General features: G+C 49.7%; 1 protein-coding gene and 1 long non-coding RNA gene across 4 annotated transcripts in view; one reads left to right on the forward strand and one right to left on the reverse strand.

The window, feature by feature from the left end:
* Positions 1 to 13,734, forward strand: part of C19H20orf194 (chromosome 19 C20orf194 homolog) — a 107,955-nt gene extending 94,221 nt beyond the window's left edge. For both annotated transcript variants that reach the window (XM_032461940.1, XM_032461941.1), the window contains exons 30-37: positions 809 to 944; positions 2,984 to 3,070; positions 4,752 to 4,858; positions 5,183 to 5,257; positions 7,199 to 7,404; positions 8,565 to 8,630; positions 9,699 to 9,792; positions 10,348 to 13,734. In XM_032461940.1, the coding sequence (XP_032317831.1) occupies positions 809 to 944; positions 2,984 to 3,070; positions 4,752 to 4,858; positions 5,183 to 5,257; positions 7,199 to 7,404; positions 8,565 to 8,630; positions 9,699 to 9,792; positions 10,348 to 10,460 (884 nt within the window). In that variant the 3' untranslated portion in view covers positions 10,461 to 13,734. The remainder of the gene's footprint in view (positions 1 to 808; positions 945 to 2,983; positions 3,071 to 4,751; positions 4,859 to 5,182; positions 5,258 to 7,198; positions 7,405 to 8,564; positions 8,631 to 9,698; positions 9,793 to 10,347) is intronic.
* A 4,197-nt stretch (positions 13,735 to 17,931) lies between these two features.
* LOC116657968 lies at positions 17,932 to 20,985 on the reverse strand. Of its 2 annotated transcripts, XR_004313165.1 has the most exons (4): positions 20,790 to 20,985; positions 20,026 to 20,368; positions 18,807 to 18,979; positions 17,932 to 18,247 (listed from the first exon to the last, which is right to left on the reverse strand). It is a non-coding gene; the product is annotated as an uncharacterized LOC116657968 (long non-coding RNA). The 2 variants fall into 2 exon arrangements; XR_004313164.1 differs by lacking the exon at positions 18,807 to 18,979.
* Between the last annotated feature and the right edge of the window lie 393 nt (positions 20,986 to 21,378).

Genomic DNA, 21,378 nt, shown 5'->3' on the forward strand with positions numbered 1-21,378 from the left:
TCTTAAAATTACAAAGGTACTTAGGAAAGCTGAAGTCATGGTTTAGGGATATTCACTTATAAATTAACTGTTTATAAAACCAGTCTGTACTAGTAAAAAGATTGACAATGAGCATTGAATCTTTTTAGGTATAGAATTAAATAGGAATAAGGATGGAACAGGTATTACAGTTTTGTTGGCGTGGTGGGATGTGGTAACTTCCCTGATTTCCGTATATTCTGTAGTGCTGTAACTTTTACTTCTGTTTCTCACAGAAAGGTTGGGAGTGATTTGGGCTCATTCCACAACCTCTCATACATGGGCTGCCCTTCCTTCCTTCCTTACTGTGCCACTATGTGAATGTCTTTGTTAGCACTTACCTTGGAATTGTGGGTCCACGGGTGAGACTCCTTCTTGACTGTGCAGTCTTTGAGAATGGCTAGCACCTGACATACGGTTTATGCTTGGTAATTGTCTGTGTTGTGACCTGGTGAAAGTCATTGGCACCGGTTTCTGAGGAGATTGATTACATGGGATCTGGAAGGAGCCTTTTGATGAAAAAGCCCCAGGTATTGGCTAGAAAGAAGAATTAAGAAGACAGGTGGTTAGGAAGTAAGGCAGCTACAGAGTTGAGGCTGTTCACTCCAAGAGGTTGCAGTGGCAGAAAGAGGAACAGAATAATGGCTGTGTGTATGGTGCTGGGGGAGGGGTGTCTACATGAGGGGGCTGCTAGAAGGGATGATCAGGGGAAGGAGCGGGGACTCGCATTTGTGCGAACCCTTAGCCCCAATCAGACTCTGAAGGCTGACGTTTTCGGTTTTATTCCCAGGCCTGGTGAGTAATGTGGTATTCACCAGTCACACCACGGAGCAGAGGCACCCTCTCCTTGTTCAGTTGCAGAGCCTCATCAGAGCTGCCAATCCTACCGCAGCCTTCATTCTTGCAGAAAATGGGATTGTCACCAGGTAAACTTGCCAGTTGACTTCACTGTGCACGACCAGCCACTTTCTCAGATACAGCACTCTGGCTGTGGCCCACCAGGTCTTTCTGCTGTATCTAAGACCTGAGCATTTGTAGAAGTCAGATTTTGAAGTGCTTTTGGTGCTGTGTAAAAATAACCATGAGGACCCCATGTGTCAGTATCTTGTATTATTTTGAGATGTTTTGTTTTGATGCATTCATATTCTCATTTATCGAACAATGGAAGTCAAGACCCTCTCAATGTTCCTTGTGTTAAGATGTGAAAGAAATGGCATAGAGAACATGGAGAAATTATATCTTTACTTCATAGACTTTGTTCCAAATTGCAAACTAAAAATAGAGAATTAGTGGCTTTGTATGTGTGTGTTAGTGTGAAGAGAAAACATCTGGTCTATAGCAGTTTTTGCTCAATAAGGATGCTGGAAAGTGTATAGTTTTTATATAGTTCTGACTTTTGAGCAATGCAAATATTTTACATATTCAAAAATTGAATCAACAATGAGGGAAAAAATAAAAACAAAAAATGACTCCATCTGTATATCAGGGTGATAACAACTACACATACACATTCAGGTAGCTTTTGAACATAATCCTCTGTTGAAACCCTGATTCCAAACAACATCGCTGATTAGAGAAGGGAGATTAGAAACATGAAATTGGAAAAGTAAGGGAAAACTCTGCAAATGTTGGAGTTGAACTGGAGAACTCGATATAAATTCATTATTTTTTAAAAAATGTATATTTCCTAGCTCTTTTCATTAAAAGGAACCAGAAATAATACCACAGTAGCAATTAATACCTCTACCTCTAGATTTTGGTTTCTAAGTACCAATCCCCCACTACAAGGTATCAGGACTTCTTAGAGAATTGGCTAATTACAGGTCGAGGTGGTGAATGTACAAGGTGACCCTATGCCAGAAAAGCAAGGAAGTACTCAAAGATTAGTGGAGATGCATCAGAAGGATATGGAAGCTAGCTTTAAGAAGCTTGTACCAGCCAAATTTGGGACAGCTCAAGTTTAGGAGAGAACCATGATAATAATGGATTATAGCACATGGAATAAAATGAGTCCATGGTGATTAAAAAAAGATGGGAGAGGGACAGAACAGTAGAGGTCTTTTTTACAGAAGAATGCTAATAAATAAATAAGGAGTTATAGAACTAGAACGTCGCCATTTTGAAACTTTTCACATATGTTGATTTAGGCAAGAATTATCAATGGATGCTAAAAGCAGTGGATGACAGCTTTTGGGGAGAAGGATATTCACTTGTCTTAAAGTATATGTCACTCCACAGACTACTTACTACTTAAAAAGAGGGAAAAGTACCTCCACCGTGGAGAGGTCTAGTCTAGTAGACATGACATTGACCAAATGATTAAACTTAGCAATACCACTAGTGGGACAAGCTGACATCATATGCCTCCTTCATGTGACTCTGTGGGAAGCACACATCATCACCTGGCCATTCATCTTGCCAGAGTTGTTTAACTGACTCTAATCATGAGGAAGTCATCAGACAAATCCATGTACTCTTCAAAAATGTCAACTCCATGAGAAACAAAATGAAAAGTTAGAGGAATTGTTCCAGATGGAAAGAAAATAAAGGTGGTAAATTCGGTGAGCAATTCTTGGTTGGAGCCTGAGCCTCCTTGGAAATAGATGTGTATTAATGGGTCTCACTTTAAGTGCATATGAGCCTCTTGGGGATCTTATTAAAATGAGGATGCTGATTCAGTAGGTCTGGAGTAGGCTGGAGATCCTGCTTTTCCAGCAAGTTCCCAGGCGATATCAGTGCTGCTAGTCCTCAGTATTAAACTCTTTAGATGTTGTAATAGTATTGTGGTTCTGTTAGAGAATGTCCTTGTTCTTAGCGATGTATACTGAAGTATTTAGGTGTGAAATAATGGGGGAAAATGTATATGAATGTGCTTGTATGTGTAAATGGGGGTGTGGAGAGGAAGCAAACTGCAGGTTAAGGTTAATAGTCCTAGTTAACCTGGGTTTTCTGTATATTTTCAAAGGAATGAAGACATTGAGCTGATTCTCTCAGAAAATAGTTTTTCAAGTCCTCAGATGCTACGATCTCGATATTTAATGTACCCTGGCTGGCAAGTATCATCATTGAAAAGTAGCTAAGATTTCTTTGTAAACCCAGTGATTTACTTACTTACAGAAAAAAAAAAAAGAGAAAGTAAAAATACCAGGTGTGCTTTATGAGGGTGGCAGTGGTGGCTGGAACAACCTGCCATGTCCTAATAGCCGCTGGCCTTGCCAAACCCAATGCTCCACATCTTGGGCTCCAAATTGTGACCTTTTCTGGTTGTTGAGACTTAAGGAGTCATGGGCACCAGGCACAACAGTATCCTGTGTTCCTCTAGCCTCTAGTGAGAGTAAGGTGGCTGGCATGGAACCAGGGAGCTCTAACCCTCCCAGGTGAGAGTCACTCCTGAGAATAGTCAGTCCTTTAGGGTTCCCATCTGCTAGGTAGGTTCCCTGCTGTTGTGGCCCAGGGGATGTTCTCTTCTTTGCAGCCGGCCTCCCAGCCTCAACCTGTCCTCCAGATGGGAGAGGAGGAGGGAAGAGTGTGACGTGCACTGCCATCATATTTCCAGCATCGCTTGAGCATGTACAGTGTCCTGCACACTGTTCTAAGACTTCACTCTCCAGTACTGGAACCACTAGCCATATTTGGCTATATAATAAAACATAAATGAATTAATAAAAATTAAATAAAATTTAAAATTCAGCCTTTCAGTCACACAAGCCACATTTCAAGTGCTTAATAAGGTATCTGTGGCTAGCAGCTACCATGTTGGACAGTACAGATCCAGAATATTTCCATCATCACAGAAAGTTCTGTTGATGGTGCCACTCCAAGACTTCAACCAGTGTCATCTCATTAATCCTCAAACCAAGCCTGCAAGGTGGATTCCATCATTTTCCCTCATTTTAGAGATAAGGTAACTGAAGCAGCAAGGAGTTAAATGACTTGTCCAGAGTCACACAGCTGGTAAATAAGAGACTTGGGTTTCAGGCCCAAGTTGTATGGCCCCAGAGTCTACACTCCTAACCATCCTGCTGCATTCATCCCTGTACAGCATGGATAACTAGTTTGAAGATTCAGGGGAAGACAGCTATTAAAACTTAGCCAAAATTGATCCCTCATGTTCACTCAGATCATCTTTATTATCCTTACTCGTTTCCCTCCAACCCCTCTCTACATCCTTCAACCGTGACATCAGTATTTTGTACCAGCAAAAAACTGATTATACTGTTCTGTTAGCAAACAAAACAATAACAAAAAAAAGCAGAAAACCAGAGATCAGTATGTAGTTTTGAAGGTTTTCAGGCATATTTTTAGAAGGAACCTCTAATTTGAGTCACATCTTACTTACTTAAAAAAAGGGTAAGTGAATCATTCCTTATGGCTGAACAAGACAGTTATATCTTAGCTAAAAAGAAAGTTCCTGAGGAAGAGCTCCAAGGGTATCAGGAGGGACCCCTAACCCCCAGGTGGAACGCTGGCAGACTTCAAAGGTAGAAGGGGTCTTTGACTTTAAGGAGTTACTAGTCTAAAGGAGGTGAGACCTCCTGCTTTAATGGAGCAAACATGCTTCCCAATCTCAAGACAAAAGAGATGTAAATTCTTTCAAATAAGGGTTTTGTACACAAAATGGCATACAAGTAAGGGAGAATTCAAGTATTACGGAATAAATGTTCTTCCCAATGTAATATGTAATACATGCAAAACCCCAATTACTTACACTTAGAATTTTTAAACCTTTTAAGGTATGAAGGCAAATTTGATGCTGGATCAGTCTTTCCACTAATGGTTCAGATCTGCGTATGGTTTGGCCGTCCTTTGGAGAAGACTCGCTTTGTGGCCAAGTGTAAAGGTAAGCATTTGGCTGGGACATGTCCCAGACACTGGTAAAAGAACACTCCAGAGTTGTCCTTACTTCCTGGCGGCACCGTTTAGTATTGTGTGCTGTCTCTTCTCACCATTTGGATCTGACAGCGGGCAGAGGCATTTGAAGACTCAGGATTCCCTACTCCTGGGAACAGTGGCAGAGACACTGGGGAGGATCTGGTGGGGGTACCTGCGAACCTTGGACCCTAGAGTATGGCCCCTTCCCAGTCCCTAACCCTCCCAGCTGTGCCGCCCTAGGCTTGGCCTCTGCCCCCAGGTGGGTAACAGCTTTGTCCTCTTCCTCCACCAGCAATTCAGTCCTCCATCAAGCCAAGTCCCTTCTCTGGAAACATCTACCACATCCTGGGCAAAGTAAAGTTTTCAGGTAACTGGGGCTTGGGTTTGGGAGCTCTACACTGTGCAGTGCTCATATCTCATGAGTTCATAGCCTTGCTGGTGCTTTGCAGACCACTGATGCCTCTCAGCCTCTCTCTCAAAGACCCCTCCCCTCTGGGTCTTACACCATCAGGCTCCTCTAGTCATCCCTTCGGTCAGGGTCCCGACCTTTCTCCAGGTTCGTTGCTCCGCAGTGGAGGAGCTGTTCTCCTTCCCCCGGATGAACTTGTCTAAGGCCTCTCCTCACAGCTCCTCGACTTCCTTGTCAGAAAGTCGTACCACAGCCCTTTTGAGCCATCCATGGCCTCCTTCTGGAACTATCATCAGGAGCTACCCAGTGCTGAGCCCTGCAGCTCTGAATCCATTTCTACCAAAGCCGGCGAGCCTTCTGCTCGCCTTCTCCCTTCTGTTCAGCAGACCTGTTTGTTAGCCTTAGACCTCTGAAGCCCTCACAACCTAAAGTCTGTCTGTCTTCAGCTGGGGTTCAGGGAAGGTGTCAAAACAAGGAGGTAATCATCTCAGCATTGAGAAAGGGGAAGATATTCCAGGGAAGAGGCACAGCAGGTGCTGTGGACCCAAGGGGCACATAGCAGGAGATAGAACGGGTTTGCTGTGGCTGGGGCCTGGTGGGGGAAGTGAGAGGGAGTGTATCTGGTAGGGCATCTTTGGCTGTTATAACAAACCCCGACTCAGCTAGCAGGTGTTAGCTACCTAGCAAGAAGTCAAGCAGTCAAGCAGCATAGCAAGGCCACTGAAGGCCCACATAATGTATGGCTTTGTGTTCTTCCATTTTTGGTGTCAGCTTTCCCTTAGGTCCCCACCCCTCATGGTTGCCAGCTAGTAATGCAGGTCTGGGTACCACATCCAGACACAGCACCCAGCTGATGCAAGAGGCTGGCTCTTCCCATGGGTGTCTTCATAGGTTCCTCAGCAGACTTCTCTCACTGGCCAGGATTGAGCTGCCATGCCTTCTGGGACCCATCACCCAATGGAGAATTGGTATTAGAGGAAGAGGGGGGATGCTGGGCAGGAAACCAAGGAGTGTCTGCTGTAGGGAGCCACTGGGAGTTGTAAGCGTGGGATCATCTGGGTTCAGATAGAGGAATTAGATGACAGAGGCTGTATAAAAGACTCTGTCAAGGTCCTTAACCTTTGAGTTTATGTTACTGAATCTGAAACTTTGGTCAAGCCCACTTCCCTCAGGCTCCGACAGACAGCCCCTCACTTGCTTCAGAGTTCTTAATGCCTTCATCTTCCCTCTCCCACATCATCACCTCCTTTTCTTCTTTATTTAGACCCTTTCTTCTTCAAGGTTAACCTCTCTTTGTTTTGGGTCCCCTTTCTCATCATGCCTTTTGGGGACCTTGCCCTTTTCTTGTGTCTCCGGTAAGTCCTAGCCCCCAGCTCCTCAGCCTGTAAACCCAGTCACATCTTCCCTGTGGACACCCACGTGACCCTCCTGCAGCACTTGTACTACTGGCCGTGCCCTCCTCCCTTGGCCTCAGGCCTCAGCTGAGACCCATCCCCTTCACCTCTACAAGGGGGCTTTTCCTTGCTTCTCTCAACTACCTCTTCCACAGGAGCCACCCTCTCCTTCTAGTGACTGCATGGACGTCTCCTACTCAAGGTGCTGCAGTCCTTCAAATACCGCAGATGCAAAGTCAGGCTCTTTCTTCTCCCACCTGCAAACCTTTTCCTCCTCTTTAGTCCCCTTCTGGGTTAGTGGTGTCCACCTGATCACCCAGTCAGCCGAGCTAGAAACATACATTGTTCCTCCTTACTCTGTCCCTTCTAATCTGCTCCCTGTCATGTCAGTTATCCCTCCTGCACATGTCATGAATCTGTCCCTGACCAGCTGCACTGTTAGAGTCTTTCTGTAACCTTACCCTTTTGGGGCAGGGTCTCGGGGACTAATGAGTTCTCCTTGCAGACTCTGAGAGGACCATGGAGGTCTGCCACAATACTGTGGCCAATTCCTTGAGCATCGTGCCAGTTTTGGAGGGACCCACGCCGCCGCCTGACCCCAGAAGCACACCGCAAGGCAGCGGTGGGCAGCAGGAATACTACCTTGTGTTCATCGGCTGCTCCCTGAAGGAAGAAAGCGTCAAGGATTGGCTGAGGCAGTCAGCTAAGCAGGTGGTTTCCGAAGCCCAGACAGGCCTGGCACAGTATGACCAGCACACCTCAGGGTTGCTCCTGGCCCTGGGGCAGAAGCCCCTCCACCTTCTCCCTGGTGCCTCCCCACTGGCTCACTATTCCCAGGCTCAGCCAGCATTTTCAGGGACTCTCTGAGAGTGGGAGGAAGCCCCTGGTGCAAACTCTAGGCCGTTGTTTTGCTGCCTACCCTGAGAGCCCAAGTTCTCACAGCCATTTCCAGTGCTACTTCCCAAGGCAAACTGGAGTTATTAGGTGGCTTAACTGGGACCTAGGTGAAACTTAGTTGTTCCATGTGGACCGTGGATCAGTTTGGTGTTCTAAATGCAAAATGTCTCTTCTTAACTGAACCTTATTCAAAGGCTCTCCTGTGTTCTGAGCCAGAATCTCCTGTACTTTGCTTCTCTCTCCAGAAAGGAGAAAGAACAAAAATATGCTTACAGCCCTTTATAAACCAGGACTCCAAGCATAGGTAGCAGTAAGCCTGGAGGCCCTGGAGACAGGTGCAGGGGAAGAGGGGGCTTGCTGTGGATTCGCACAAGCATCTTTCGCCCCATACTACAAAGGAAAATCCAGACTGGAGTTAAAATTCTCTAATATGCTGCAAGCTTTGGGTGCTAAGCCTCTTTGCACAGCCTTATGGGTTAAGCTTATGCTTTTAGAACTCGAAGTAGAGTTGGCTGGAGCCTGGGTCTTCCGTAGATGCCCAGTTGGAATCTGTCTTTTATACTAAGGGGTGGCTGCCTGCAGGCTGTGTCTTTTTCAGACTCACTGGATAAACTCTTAAATGAGTAGGAATCTGTGGGAATCTGACATGGGACTTTCAGTTGTTCTTTTGTCTGCATGTCTGTCACTCACTGGGCTTAGGGTTGAGAATCTGCAGAGGTAGAAACATGCCTATTTGCAAAAGCACCAGTCTCTCTCCTACCACTTTTTCCCCCTGGCACGTAAGACTCCACGGCCGGAAGGTGGTCTTAAGGGGCAGATGGGCTGGATGTTGTATCCAGGCATGACCGTGCTCGTGCTTTCTCCTCCGCTGGGTTCGTAGTCACATAACTCGCCCCCAGAGCTCTGAGCCTTCACCCTCCCAGGTACTCCATCAGCTCTCTTGGGATCTGACACCTCTTTACATCTCTGCACAGAAACCTCAGAGGAAAGCCCTGAAGACCAGAGGGATGCTGACCCAGCAGGAGATCAGGAACATCCACGTGAGTCCCCTGCCCTGGGGGCCCACGCCCCTCAGTGTCCCAAGGCTCTTCTTGCACAGCTCCATCCTTTAGGATTCCTGACTGAGGCAAGCTGCTTGTAGGGCATGCTGGAGGTCTTGCTTCTCTCAGACCACGGAGGGAAGCTGGGTAAAGAGAAACCTTAGCCCATCTGGCCTTGCAGCCTCAGGGAGGAGGAGGGCAGGATGACATGGGGTGACATGGGCTTGAGGCTGAGGAGAACTGGTGCCTGTGGGAGGAACAAGTGGTGTGGAGCTGTTTTGTCACCCTGTTCAGGTACGTGCAGGAGTCCTTTCCTCCTCCCATTCCTCTGTCCTAGATAAACCGCAGATAAACCAGTGAGGGCCCAGGAGAAAACTGTCTAGATCCAGAAGCTGCTTGTGGGCAGTTTGTAGAAGCCTAAGGCCAGGACGAGAGGCCCCTCAGTGAGCCCGCTCAGTGTCCAGGCTGACTCCCAGGCTCAGCCCCAGTCCCCATCACCACTGAGGCCTTTCCTTGATGGGTTTGGAGGCAGAGGCTATAAGGGTCAGAGAGTCCAGGCCTCAGCGTGAGCTGTGTCCACCAGTCCTGGTAATGAGCAGGTGGGGCAGGACTCTGGGACTCCAGGGCCTGGGGAACTCTGGGTGTTCTTGGTGAGGACACTGGGCACCTCAGAAGGCAGTCCTTGCAGTGTGTGTTCCCCAGAAGCAGACCTTAAGCAAGGATTTGAGTGCAGGTGGTTTATTTTGGAAATGATTCTAGAAGACACTTAAAAGGAAAGTGGGAAAGAGAGAAGGGAAGGGTATTGTCATACCAGTACCACTGTAGGCTCCTGGGGCTTAATCCCATTAGGAACACCCAGAGTTCCTCCCTGAGATCTGGGGGAACCTCCATCAGTCATTGCTTGACGGCTGCTGGGGGAAAGTGTTCATTCCCTGGCACGTCTAGTCTTCCCCAGGGCAAAGTGGGCTGTCTTGCGCAGGTGATAGGCTTGTTTGTTTTTGTTTTTAATCAATGAGTGAATGATTTTAAAAATGGTCAGATAATTCTAACAAGACCCTTTTTCTACAGGTGAAGCGCCACCTGGACCCCCTACCTGCAGGCTACTTCTATAATGGCACCCAGTTTGTCAACTTCTTTGGTGACAAGACTGATTTTCACCCACGTATCCTTGGAATCTGGGGCAGAGAGGCTGGGGAGATGTGAAAGCCTGGCTGTAAGAGCCACCACAGCCCAGCCCCTCGTGCAGGCTGGATTCTGGGAATAGACAGCAAGCAACAGAGGCAGACGTTTCATTTTGTCCTCTTAGAGTCATGAAAATTACATTTCTCCTTCATTCAGTGATGGCTGAGGTTATACAGTGGGTTGTAGTTTACATGCAGCTCTGGTGACATCCTGAGTTCTGTGGTCATCAGGGAGTCATAATTTACAAGTTGGAGACTAGGTCTGATTACAATAGTTAATCTATGAAAAGATGGATGGGGTGCTGCTGTGTGCTGGTGAGAGCTGAAGGGCTCAGTTCTAGATCTCGTGAAGGGCCCTGCTCCACCCCCCCGTCACAGGTGCTGCCAGTATATAAAAAGAGCCTGTCAGGTACTCTACACAGGCTGGGCACTCATTACCTTGGTGTCCCCTACCTCACCTGCCCACAGGTTCCTGTGGGACTGGGCAGCTCTTTTGGCCCCCAGGCTCAGGGCTTTCTTCCTTAATGAGATGCTAGTCATGGACCAGTTCATGAATGACTATGTGGAAGAAGCCAACCGGGAAATTGAGAAATACAACCGTGAGCTGGAGCAGCAGGAGTATCATGACCTCTTTGAGCAGAAGCCCTAGAGGAAGGCTGCAGAGTGTCTACCCTGAGATGGACATTTAGAAGTGGGATGTCTTAACCTCAGCTTTCCCAGACACCCCTCCCTGGAGAGGCTGTCTTTGTTCTCCTTGGCCTTTGTGTGCTGGCTTGAGTGCATGTTGTCTTTATTCTCTGTTCAGCGCTGAAGAGCATCACCTGCACCACTGATGTGGCAGGGGAGGGGGTCCTCGTGGAGGAGGAGCGTACCGGGACTGTACTTTGTGTGCAGCTGGACCACTAGGTCTCTGATATCAGTGTTTCCTTTGGGCTGTTGCAGCACTGTGTGAGGGTGGGGAGAAGCATTTGGATCACAGAGAGGAGCTGCTGGGACACAGAAAGAATCCTGGCTGCCCAAACTGTGGCCATGCCTGGGGGGCCAGGCCACCACAGGCCTCAGGCCTCAGACACTGCCCCAGGAGAGCCCTCCACCCCAGTGGAGCGCCTGCCTCCCTTCTTAGGCCCCTTCCATTGAAGGCTCCGGCCTTGCTGGCCCTGGGCCCAGTCCTAGGGGGAGCAGTACAAGCCCTGGCCAGTCCCAACCCACACAGCCAGAAACTTGGGCTGAGATCTTGAATAGCTTGTTATAAAAGAAGTGAATTTCCCTCATAGACTAAACTGAAGGGAGAGACATGTTGCTTTTCAGAAGTGACTTTTGAATTGACATAAGCAGTTCCTCTTGGGTTTGGTTTTTAGCTCCCCTGATGGCATCACTCATCGCGTAAATCAAGAACAAAACTGCTGCTCAGGTATCCCAGGCGATGCTTTGCCTCACTGTTGAGGGCAGTGTCTTGCAACTGCTTAGTCTTAGGCCCAGGGTTCTGATCGCTTATGGGGGGCATCCTTGAAGGAAGTTGAGTCTGCACCGATCCCTCCCCTAGTCTTACCAGGGAAAGCCTGGTTTTCAGCCACAAACTTCAGGAAACTCATGTCCCTAAGCATAGTGACTAGCCCTGGACTTGTTTGTCTCCTGAGGACCAAGACTGTCAAAGAATTCCAGTATTCAAGTTAGAATTCCCTCTAATAGTCTTTGTTTCCAGCTGGACTAAAAATCAGAGAGGAATTACAAGCACATCCCATGCCTGACCTTCAGAATTAGTGTGGGGGAGGGGGAGGTCACAGGCACTGATACTTGGGTGGTGTCTGTTAGGACTTCAGCGCCTCAGCTGCCTAGATTGTAAATGCTTTCTGAATTTCACTTTTTTTTTTTTTTTTTTTTGCATGCCTTAGGAAGAAGCACATAGGCAAAACCAGCAAAGTTTCTAGTATTGTAGAGGGGTTTTTAAGAAAGGCCCCTGGCACAGAGAGACAGAAAAAGGATGGAGCACATGTGGTCTGTCACAGAGGCCTGAATGCAAGTAGTAAAGCAGTTATTAAGGGCTTGTCAGTAAAATGTACTTGTATTAGGGAAAAAATTGCATTTGAAGTCCAGTGAACAAAACTCCAAATACCATTGAATAAGAAATCTTGCATGAAGAAAGGCTTCTGAAAAAGCCCATGTGCTCCAGTCCCAGCTCCCAAAGCTGGTGACAAGGGCCCAGGTGTGGAGCCCAAGTCTGGGAGCTGCTCACTTCTGGCTGGCCAGAGGCTGGGGTCCACAATGGGCCCGCCTCTGCTTCAGAGTCAATAACATAGATCTTAAGTGCAATTGATGAGATAAGCAATGAGTTACTGTAGCTTCTTTTAGCTCTACCGAGCTCTTTTTAAAAACTCAAACTTGAGCAGCCTTAGAAAAGGGAGAGGTGGGGTGGGTGGGTAGGGTGGGGGGAACCACAGGCCATCTCCTCCAGGTGGGCTGCTGTGAACTTTTAAATGAAAGCTCTCTTTCTAGGAGCTCGAGCCGTTTCCTGGCTGCTGCACAAAGAGTTTTTAAAGAGGGGTCGGAGCCCGCCCATAAAAGCGGGTCTTAAACACTGCGTGGGGCTATACCTCGTGGTGGTCTTGGTTTCTGACCATTATCCATAGAAATGCTCTCTCACCAACTTGCCCCACTGTCCCAATTCCTCTCCTGTTAGAGGGGAAACTGTGATTACCTCAACTTGAATATGAAACTGTGATTGAAAAAAGTCAAAACATTAAGTCTCAAAGCCAAAAAGGCAAAACTGGCTGGGGCCTGCATAGACACTCCTCAGCCTGCTCGGGAGTGTGAAGGGCACACTGGCGAAAGGGCATTCCTTGGGGCGCACTTGCTGTGCTCCTGGCGAAGAGGCACACTAGTAGTGCACTGTGTGAGCTCTTTGAGGACTGAGGCCGGGAGGATGCCTCCTCTCCGCACTGCCTCTTCTGGAACCTTTGGGGCCTCTGGGTTCTGACTGTGAAGTTTAATATCCACTTGATTTCTCTGGGTGCTCCAGATGGAAGGGTAAGTCTTGGGCTGTCTCTAGAGGAAGGGCCATGACACTGTGTTTTAGATTTTGACCTTAGAAGTGGATATCAGGGATCCAGCAAAGACACCTGGTTCCTAGGGACAGGCAGAAGTCCTCCAGGGGCATACATGCTTTTTGCCAACTTTTCCTTTTAGCAGCTTCAGTTTTATATCACCCAGAATGAGTGTGATAATGTTGAAGTCGCTGAAGTTATGGGTTATTTTATGTTTTGATGTGGGATTTTTCGTTTCTTGATTGGAAGGAGGAGGCAGAAATTGGAGAAAAGGGATCACCCTAGGAGGGGGCTGCTGGCAAGGAGTGGAGTCGGCCCCACAGAGTCCTGGGGACTCGACCACTAGGTCCTGTGGGTCACAAGAAGTTCCCTCCTAAATTCTGTTAGGATTTCAGAGAATTTTTGCACAGTAATAAGCTCTGGGTTTGCTCTTTGGGCTCCTCAAAAGGGAAAAGTTAACTCAAAGATTGTAAACTATTAAGTATTGCAGCCACGTTGCTGACCTAGATGGATAGTTGTACCTCAAAAAAGTAGGTGAGAAATGGCTTCCTCATTTCCAGGTTGTCAAATACTAATGACAGAAGAGCTCACTTACGTGCCAAAATTCACTTTTATACTAGTTTTTCAGTGCTTTAATATTTGTAACTTAAATTTAAAACTTGTATTTACAAACACTACTGTAACTTCAGTGAAACAATCGTGTGATTGAAGCTTTTTGCTTATTATAGTATTTATTACACTACTTAATTCAGTAAGTATTATAAAAGTAGCCTTCAATTTATTTTTATATTATTTTACATGTTTTTACCTGCAGTTGTGTATGTGAATTTACCTTGTTAACTGAGATGTAACGCGAAGGACCAATAAACTATCACTGAACGAGCTAGGCCTCCTGTAGTTGCCTGTTGCTGTAGACATGGTCCCAAAGTGTCCGTGGGGGTCGAGGAGGTGCCTGCCTCTGGGACGGGGGACCTCCCTTCAGCTTTCCCTTGGACGCCTCTTTGCTGGGGCTGCCGCAGGAGGGGTTCTACTCCCTTCCCCAGACCCCGGAGCAGCCCGCACAGAATACGATTCATATGAGACCACCGTGGCTTGGTGTAGGCACTCTCAGGGAGTCCCAGATCCCAGCTAGGGACTCAGTGAAGCCGGCCGTGGGCGCCAGAGTCTCCCAGGGCCCCAGAGAAAAGCTCTCCCACCCTCACCCTCATGGGTCCCCGCATCCGCCATTGCCCGCACCCCCATCTTGGACAGTGGGGCACCCGCCTGGGCCAGGCTGCCGTAGGAACTGTTGCTTCACAGGCTGGTAACTCGGTTTAATCCCAGCCAAAGCGCCATGAAGTGGCCACTCGGTCTCACTTTGCAAACAGGATGAGCAGGACACTGGGTGGCAGAGTCACTGCCCTCACCCAGTTACATCCCAGCACCCCTCCCGGCGCTCCCCAGGTCGAGTGGCCTTGGAACCGCAGGGTCTAAGGGAGAGGTTGGCTGGAGCCCCCAGAGCTCTAGTGGACCCCGTGCTGGACCAGCCTGGGGCTGGCTGGCAAGCTTCCCACCGCAGGTGGGGCAGGGCCACAGGCCTCGTTCCTCCCACCAGCCACTCAAATCCCCTAGCCTGGCTGGGACGAGAGGCTTCTGCTATTTCTGGGAAGGGCTGACTAGGAGGGCACCGCAGAGAGGTAGTGCATCTACAGAGACCCCGCCTCCTGTCTACCTTCAATACAGGGGCCTCCAGATGAGGGAAGTGCCCCACCAGGAAGATTTCGGAGCTCGCCAAAGGAGGAGGGTGCAGCCTCCACACGCAGCCTCCCTCAGATGTTTGGGAAGATGGTCTTGGGTTTGGAGGCTGTATGTAATGAATCAGTCATGTACAAACCAAATGCAAAACTGCATGCGATGGCTGAGAGAACTGGGGAAGGGGGTTTGGCAGCAGCACTGAATCATTCTCCTTACCACCTCTTTCCCCAACCGCCCTTCTCCGCCCCCTCACAGGGCTTGAACCTTGATGGAGTTCTTGTGCTTGCACTTACCAGAAACCTCCAGGGTCTGGGGATTACCCCCAAAGAATTGCTGAGGTGGGAGAGACCGTAACTGAAGAAAAGTTCCCCGGCTGGATGTTCTTCAAGGGTCAGGAGGACTTAGAGGCCAGGAAGTCTGGGGATCAGGAAGGGGGCCTATCCCCAACTAGGGCCCACAGTAAGGAAGGGAGACTGCTGAACTGAAACCTGAGGGCATGTTTGACAGAGCCAGAGCCCAGAATCAGGGAATCCTGGAGGGACAGACATGTGCAAAGTGATTTGGAGCAGAAGGTGGAGCTGCTGAAAATCACAAGTTTCTCTGAGGAGCACAGAGAAATGCTGATGTATTCATTTCTATCATACAATTGAGGGAACAGTCGTGCGCAAAGAACACATGACCATAGCCCCACTTCCACCTCATGATGGAAAGGGAATGGCTTGGTTGCTGTAAGAGGAGTCCAGGGTGGCACCAGCTTCAAGTTCAGAGGGACCCAGGTGCTCAGATGTCATCAGAGCCCTCTCTCCATCCTCAGTGGCTTCAATGTCTCCTGGCAGTAAGCCACCAGCAGCCCCAATACCCTAAAGGCAAGACCCAACCTCCCACTCCAGAGGCAGGCCCCAAGTCTGGGGTCACATTCCCATCCCTGAATCAGGCACAGTGGTCAGGAGTATTCCGATTGGCCAGGCTGAGTGTCACTGAACACTTACGAGGGCCCCTCAACTTCATTTGGGAACTGGGTCCCCCAAAGAAAGGCTTGCTCCCCTGGACAAGCATTGCACACCCCCCTGCAGGCCATTTCTGAGCTTTTCTACTAAAATCAGATACCTACTTGATTTAAAAACTTTTGCTTTCTGCTAGTCTTGTCTAGTACAAGTGATAGCAAACACAGTTGTTCTGTTGTGGCGGTGGTGATAGTAATAGTGACTTAACCAAGGGAAGAAAATTTTTTAATTGAAAATGTTCTAGCCACTAAGGTAATTGTCCCCCTGGGGAGGAGGAAAGACTCCACAGTGCCTAGGTACAGCCGGGGACGCCAGTGTTCCATGGGAGCCCGTCTGATCTTTTTTTCCCCCTAAAAAAAAAGATCATGTAGACTATAGTGTCGCTCCACATCGGTGGGGGTGAGAAGTGGATCAAGTAGAGTGATTTTGAAGGAACAATTGACAAGACAAAATGACTAATCAGTCAAGAGCGAAGGGGATAACTTCAAGGTAGAAGTGGAAAAAGCCAAAGTGGAAAAAAACCCAAGGTTTTGAAACAAGTCCAAAACTTTTTTGTTTCATTCTCCAAAAATCTGAAGAAAAGTAAATTTGTTTATCCACAAATTATTCCTGTTTTCCCCAGGCCTCTGCATTGCTAAATTGACCAAAATAATTTGGTTAATGAAATTGCATCAGGGTCAAGAAATTTTATGTCAAACTAATAAATGATTATAAATCTATTTTTTAAAAGCTAACCAAATAAAGTGTGAATATATTTGCATTTTCTGTTTTTCCCATACCAGTAAAGATGTTTAATTTTTTTTTCCTTCATGGCTTCAAATTTTTAAGAAACCTTTCATCTTTACTCTGAAATGTCATGCCTGGATGAATGTACAAATAGCAAAATAAGGACAAAAGGAAGAGAAAAGATGGTTTGATAACCAAAAATTCATGGAATTTTCTAGCTAAAAAAAGACTCAAATTCAACCTCTGTTTTACAGATAAAAATGATCCGAGACCCAAACACTCTGGAGGTCTTGCCCAAGGGTGTTGCCCTGTGCCTTCCCACTAACTTTTCCTCTCGGTTCATCCTGTTCCCTTTGCGGAGCTGTTGGAGCAGAGAGGAGCTGGCGGTCATTTGAAAAACAACCTGAAGTGGGGCCACAGGCAGTGTCAGCCGCAAAGGGTAAGCTCAAGGCAGAACCTTGGGTAGCGCCATGGCACAGGGGACCAGTGAAAATGAGAGCCATAGAGGAGGAGGAAGCGGGGTATGCATTAAGTCCGAGGAGGGTGGGGATGGCCAGGAGGGTGACAGGCCACTGAACTCACCAGCTGGAAGTGGCTGCTGAAGATTCCAGTGAAGTGGGGCATGAGGGCAGTAGATGAAGCAGGGAAGTCTGGGGCCAGCTCTGCTGGGAATGCAGATTCTTGGCCCCTCGTAGGGATGCCTCGGAGCAGGATGAGCAAAAGCAGGTCAGCATTTAGTGGTGTCTGTCCACCAGGGGTTTCCTGGTGGAGAAGCTGGGCTGTGGAACTGGAACCGAGGTCAGAAGGTAGAGGGGCCTGACCTGAGGGCAATGGGGCAGCTCTGGAACCTTTCTGCTCAAGAGCCTGTTGGTCAGATAAAATCATTGAGCAGAGCCGGTAGACCTGTCGAGCAATAGATTCTGACTGTGAGTATGGGTGGGGTTGCCCACAGAAGGATGTCATCCTGAGGGGAGCAGGTCCTTGCTGGCCCTCCACAGGGCTCCTTGCCCTCCTGGCTGCCCTTATAGGAGCCTGGACCTTCCTCAGTAGGGGTAGATAGTAACTGGGAGAAGGCTTCATGCTGTGTTAGTTGAGCACCAAAGGGTCTTCCTCCCACCAACCCATGGGGAATGGAGGTTTCCTCCAGGAGAGAGGGAAGGCCAGTGGAGGCCCTGTTCCTCCCTCAGTCCCCTCCAGCATCACCGGAGGGCTAGTGCAGGAACAGCATCTTTCCTCCCAGGAAGAGTGAGGCCGCAGTACAACCACAGCTGGAGAAGGGCTGTGAGGGGCTGGGAATGCTGCTCAAGGCTGCCTGCCCTGGGCAGCAAGGAGCCCCAAGAGGCTTGTAAAACCCAGGGGACTCCAGGAAAAGTTAAAGGCTGCAAGGTGAGGGAAACCACGCATGCCAAGTGTCCAAGGATGGCGAGGGCAGTGAGACCAGGCAGACTGGAAGTAGAAATACAAGGACTCGATGAAAAGGAATATATGTACATTTATATGTGTAACTGAATCACTATGCTATACACTCACCAGAAATTAACACAACATTGTAAATCAACTATACTTCAATTTAAAAAAGAAAAGAAAAGAAATACAAGGACTTGGTGACATCTGAGGAGTCCAGGTAAGAGGAAGGAGGCAGAGGGAATCGGGAATCTGGTTGGAAAACCTAAGCGGGAGTGGAGGCTGGAGGATGAAGAGGTCACCTGGAGGGCTTGATGGCTTGAAAGCCTCCAGGAACTGTACATGGAGGCGTCGGTCATGCGTTCAAAATGTCACGGATTTACTGGGCACCTAGTATACCGGTGCTGCACTGGTGAAAAACACAGCCCTGCTCTCAGGGAGATCCCAGTTTAGCCAGGGAGACAGGGCCCAAGCAGTAGAGTACGAAGAATGAAGAAAGCCGTGCTGCAGTTAGGGGCCACGAGGCTCTGTAACGGAAGGAAACAGGAACCCACTTCAGATGGTGTAACGGGGGAAGGCCTCTCTGAGACCTGAAGGATGACCTGAGCCACAATAAAAGCTGTGGACACACCTTCCAGCCACCCAGAATATTGAGGCCTGGAGGCAGGGGAGGGCCGGTTGTGTTGGGGGAACAGCTGGCAGCCACTGTGGCTGCAACAGTGCTCCCCTGGGAGCAGGAGGTCTGGGATAAAATGGGGAAAAGGCAGGCACTGGCTTGTAGAGCACCCTTTACCTCACACCCCTTCTCTCCTAGGCCACAGCAAGGAGTTTGCTTTTATTTATTTATTTAGACCTAAACTCCAGGAGAAGCCATGGGCGGTGGACAGTAGATGTGGGTGGGGGCAAGTTGGAAGATCAGATGATGCACCAGACTGCAGGTGCATGTGGGCAGAACTGTGCTCTGTCGTGAAGGTAAAGCCAACAATACTTGCTCATGGATCAGATGTGGGTGAGTCGGGGTGACTCCCAGGTCTGAAGCAGCCAGGTGCATGGTAGTGAATGGTGGACTCAGGAGCCCTCTCTTACCTGCATCTCACTTGAATTCCCTATTAGCCGTCCAGGTTGGGGGGTGGGGGTAAGGAGGCTGTGGCGTGTTGAAGTCATTGGCTTGGTGACAGGTGTCCTGAAACCTGGTGGTCAGCAGTGGCTGATGGAGAGCCCCAGATCCAGGGAAAGCTGGGGCAGCCCAGCACTGAAAGCTGGATGGGAGGAGGTGAGAGGGAAAGAAGCAAATGGTGCCAGAAAAAGGAGGCACTGAATCAGGTGCTGGGTGCTCCTAGGGAGTGGGGGAGGGGACCGGAAAGAAAGCTGAAGCAGGAGGACCTTAGTGAGTTTCAGGGGAGTGGCGCAGACAAGATGTGTATAAATGGGTCTAAGAGAGGTAGGAAGAGGGCATGGGGACAGAGGATTAGAGACGACTCTTTGGAGACTTTTGCTCTAAAGCAGCTGAGGAACTGCTGGAAGAGGGAGATTAAGGGAGTGTTGTATTTTTTGTTTTTTAATGAGATACTAGAGTTACCTCTCCGGATTCTAAAATCTACAGGCATAGTGGCAAAAGGGGAAAACTCAGCTGAAAGTAGTTCAAAAAGTCATTAAGTGCCCTGTGGAATCCAGAGTTCAAGGTTGTGTCTGAGTAAAGCCTGAGACCCCAAGGGAGGGAACGTGTGTGCTGATGTCCAAGTCCCTAAATCCCCTGTGTGTGTAAAGACCCAGTGGGGCATGGGGGTGGAAGGGGAGAAGACCTGGGGCACCTGTATTCGCCCTCAGCCTCTGACCCACAGAGGGCAGCTGGTGGTGTGAGAACTAAAGGAAACAGCTTCTCACGGGGCAGCAGGGGTGTGAGGGTCCGGGGCTTTCTCCAGGACAACCAGGGAAACAGAAGCCGAAGGGGCAGAACACAGGAGGCTACAATGGGGAAGGGGTCAGAAAGGGTCAGTGTCAGTTCCTGTGAGAGTCAGGTCCATAGACCACAGGGAGAAATCTCAGCTGTGGGTTCCTGTTTCCTCAGTGAGCTCAGTGGTGAGGGTCTCAGGAAAGAGACTAGGCTGCAGTAAGGGGATGAGAGGCTGCCCCTCCATTCCAGGGTGGCTTCCTGGAACAGCTGGGTTGAAAGGTCCAGGTGTTTGGGACCTCTGGTGACATGGCATTCTGAGATCGGAGGGGCTGGGGGCAAAATGGGCAGCTTTTCAGGGATCCAACCCTTGCACCTCCCACATCCAGCTTTGCTCCCTCGCAATCGGCCCACCTGTCTTCAGTTTCCCCTCAAATCTCCATCCTCCACTCTGATGACTGCAGAAGTCTGTGCCATGGGTTGGGTGTGTAGTTAAACGGCATCTGGAGAAGGTCCCAAGGTGGAGAGTGGAGGAGGTACCCAGGGTGATCCTGTGTCTCCTGCCAGGCCAGGCTCACCCCAACCAGAGAGGCATGCACCAGCCCTGAGTCAGTCGCGGTCGGAGTCCCATAGGTCTCTTCTGCAAGGTCTCCCGCAGTAGTAGGGAGCAGGGTGTTCAGGGCTGTCCCGACCCCCAGGTCCTTCATCTACTAAGAGAGGCACCTCATTGCTTCACTCCTCATGTGCTCTTATCTTGCTGGCAGAGGAAACAGGGTCAGCCTCACTCACCCGATCTAGGCATGGGGCTCCCCCAACGCACCAGGAACCCTTGGGGGCCACGGGGCAACTGCTCCCTAGAAGTGGGCTCAACTTCTGCTTGCTTCGCCCACCCTCTTTCATGCCTGAGGGGCAGTGGAGAACTCCGTCCCAGCAGGACGTGAGATGGGGAAATCCTCGAGCTGGTGACTGGAGTGTGGAGGGGATGGGGGGTTAACACTGTGGTGGGGAGAGTTCCTGGGTCAATCCGGTGCCCGAGGGCTGTGGGATCATTTGTTTAGAAGCCACCGAGGGTGAGACTAGAGGTTCATCGCATGGGCTGGATTTGCCTGGCCGCGCACACCTCTGCCTCCCTACAGGAACACGCGCGTGCACCCCCACACCCCCAACTCCCCGCCTACTTGTAGAAGACGAGGCGCTGGATAAGGCGCCTCCCCTGGACGGGCTCCCTCTTGTCCTGGAAGGAAAACCCGGCGGTGAGGCCATCTTGGGAAGAAGCCGCGAGCCAAGACCTTGACCCAAGAGAAGGCCGAGGGCGCAACGAGGCCGGGAGAGAAACCGCGAGGCGCGCAGCGCGCAAACCCGACGCCGCCGAGCCGGGAGGTCCGCGGGCTCCGCGGGCCAGGGCGTAGCCCGGGAAACGCGCTCGGGCCCGTGTAGTTAGTCGTGGCGCGCTTCCTGGAGGAGGAGTAGGAGGATTTACCGCCCGAGTAGCCAGCATGAATGGAGGGGGCGGGGCCCCGGAGGGCTGGGCCCTGCGGAGGCCCCCTGCCGAGAAGAGGGGGCGGGGGCCGGCCGCGAGCTTAAAGACAACGCCCGGGAGGCCCTCCGCTGGCCCGCCGCAGTGCTCAGCTCCGGGGGTCTCTGAGCCCACCGCGTTTCGTCTCAGAAACTTCGCAGTCCCGCTCACCCTCTAACCCGGCGACTCCTGGGCGGGCCCGCGGGTCCTAAGAGCCCGATCTACGCGTCCTGGCTAAGTTGCCACGGGCT

This window comes from Camelus ferus, chromosome 19 (genome assembly GCF_009834535.1).
Source record: "Camelus ferus isolate YT-003-E chromosome 19, BCGSAC_Cfer_1.0, whole genome shotgun sequence".
Classification (NCBI taxonomy): Eukaryota; Metazoa; Chordata; class Mammalia; order Artiodactyla; family Camelidae; genus Camelus; species Camelus ferus.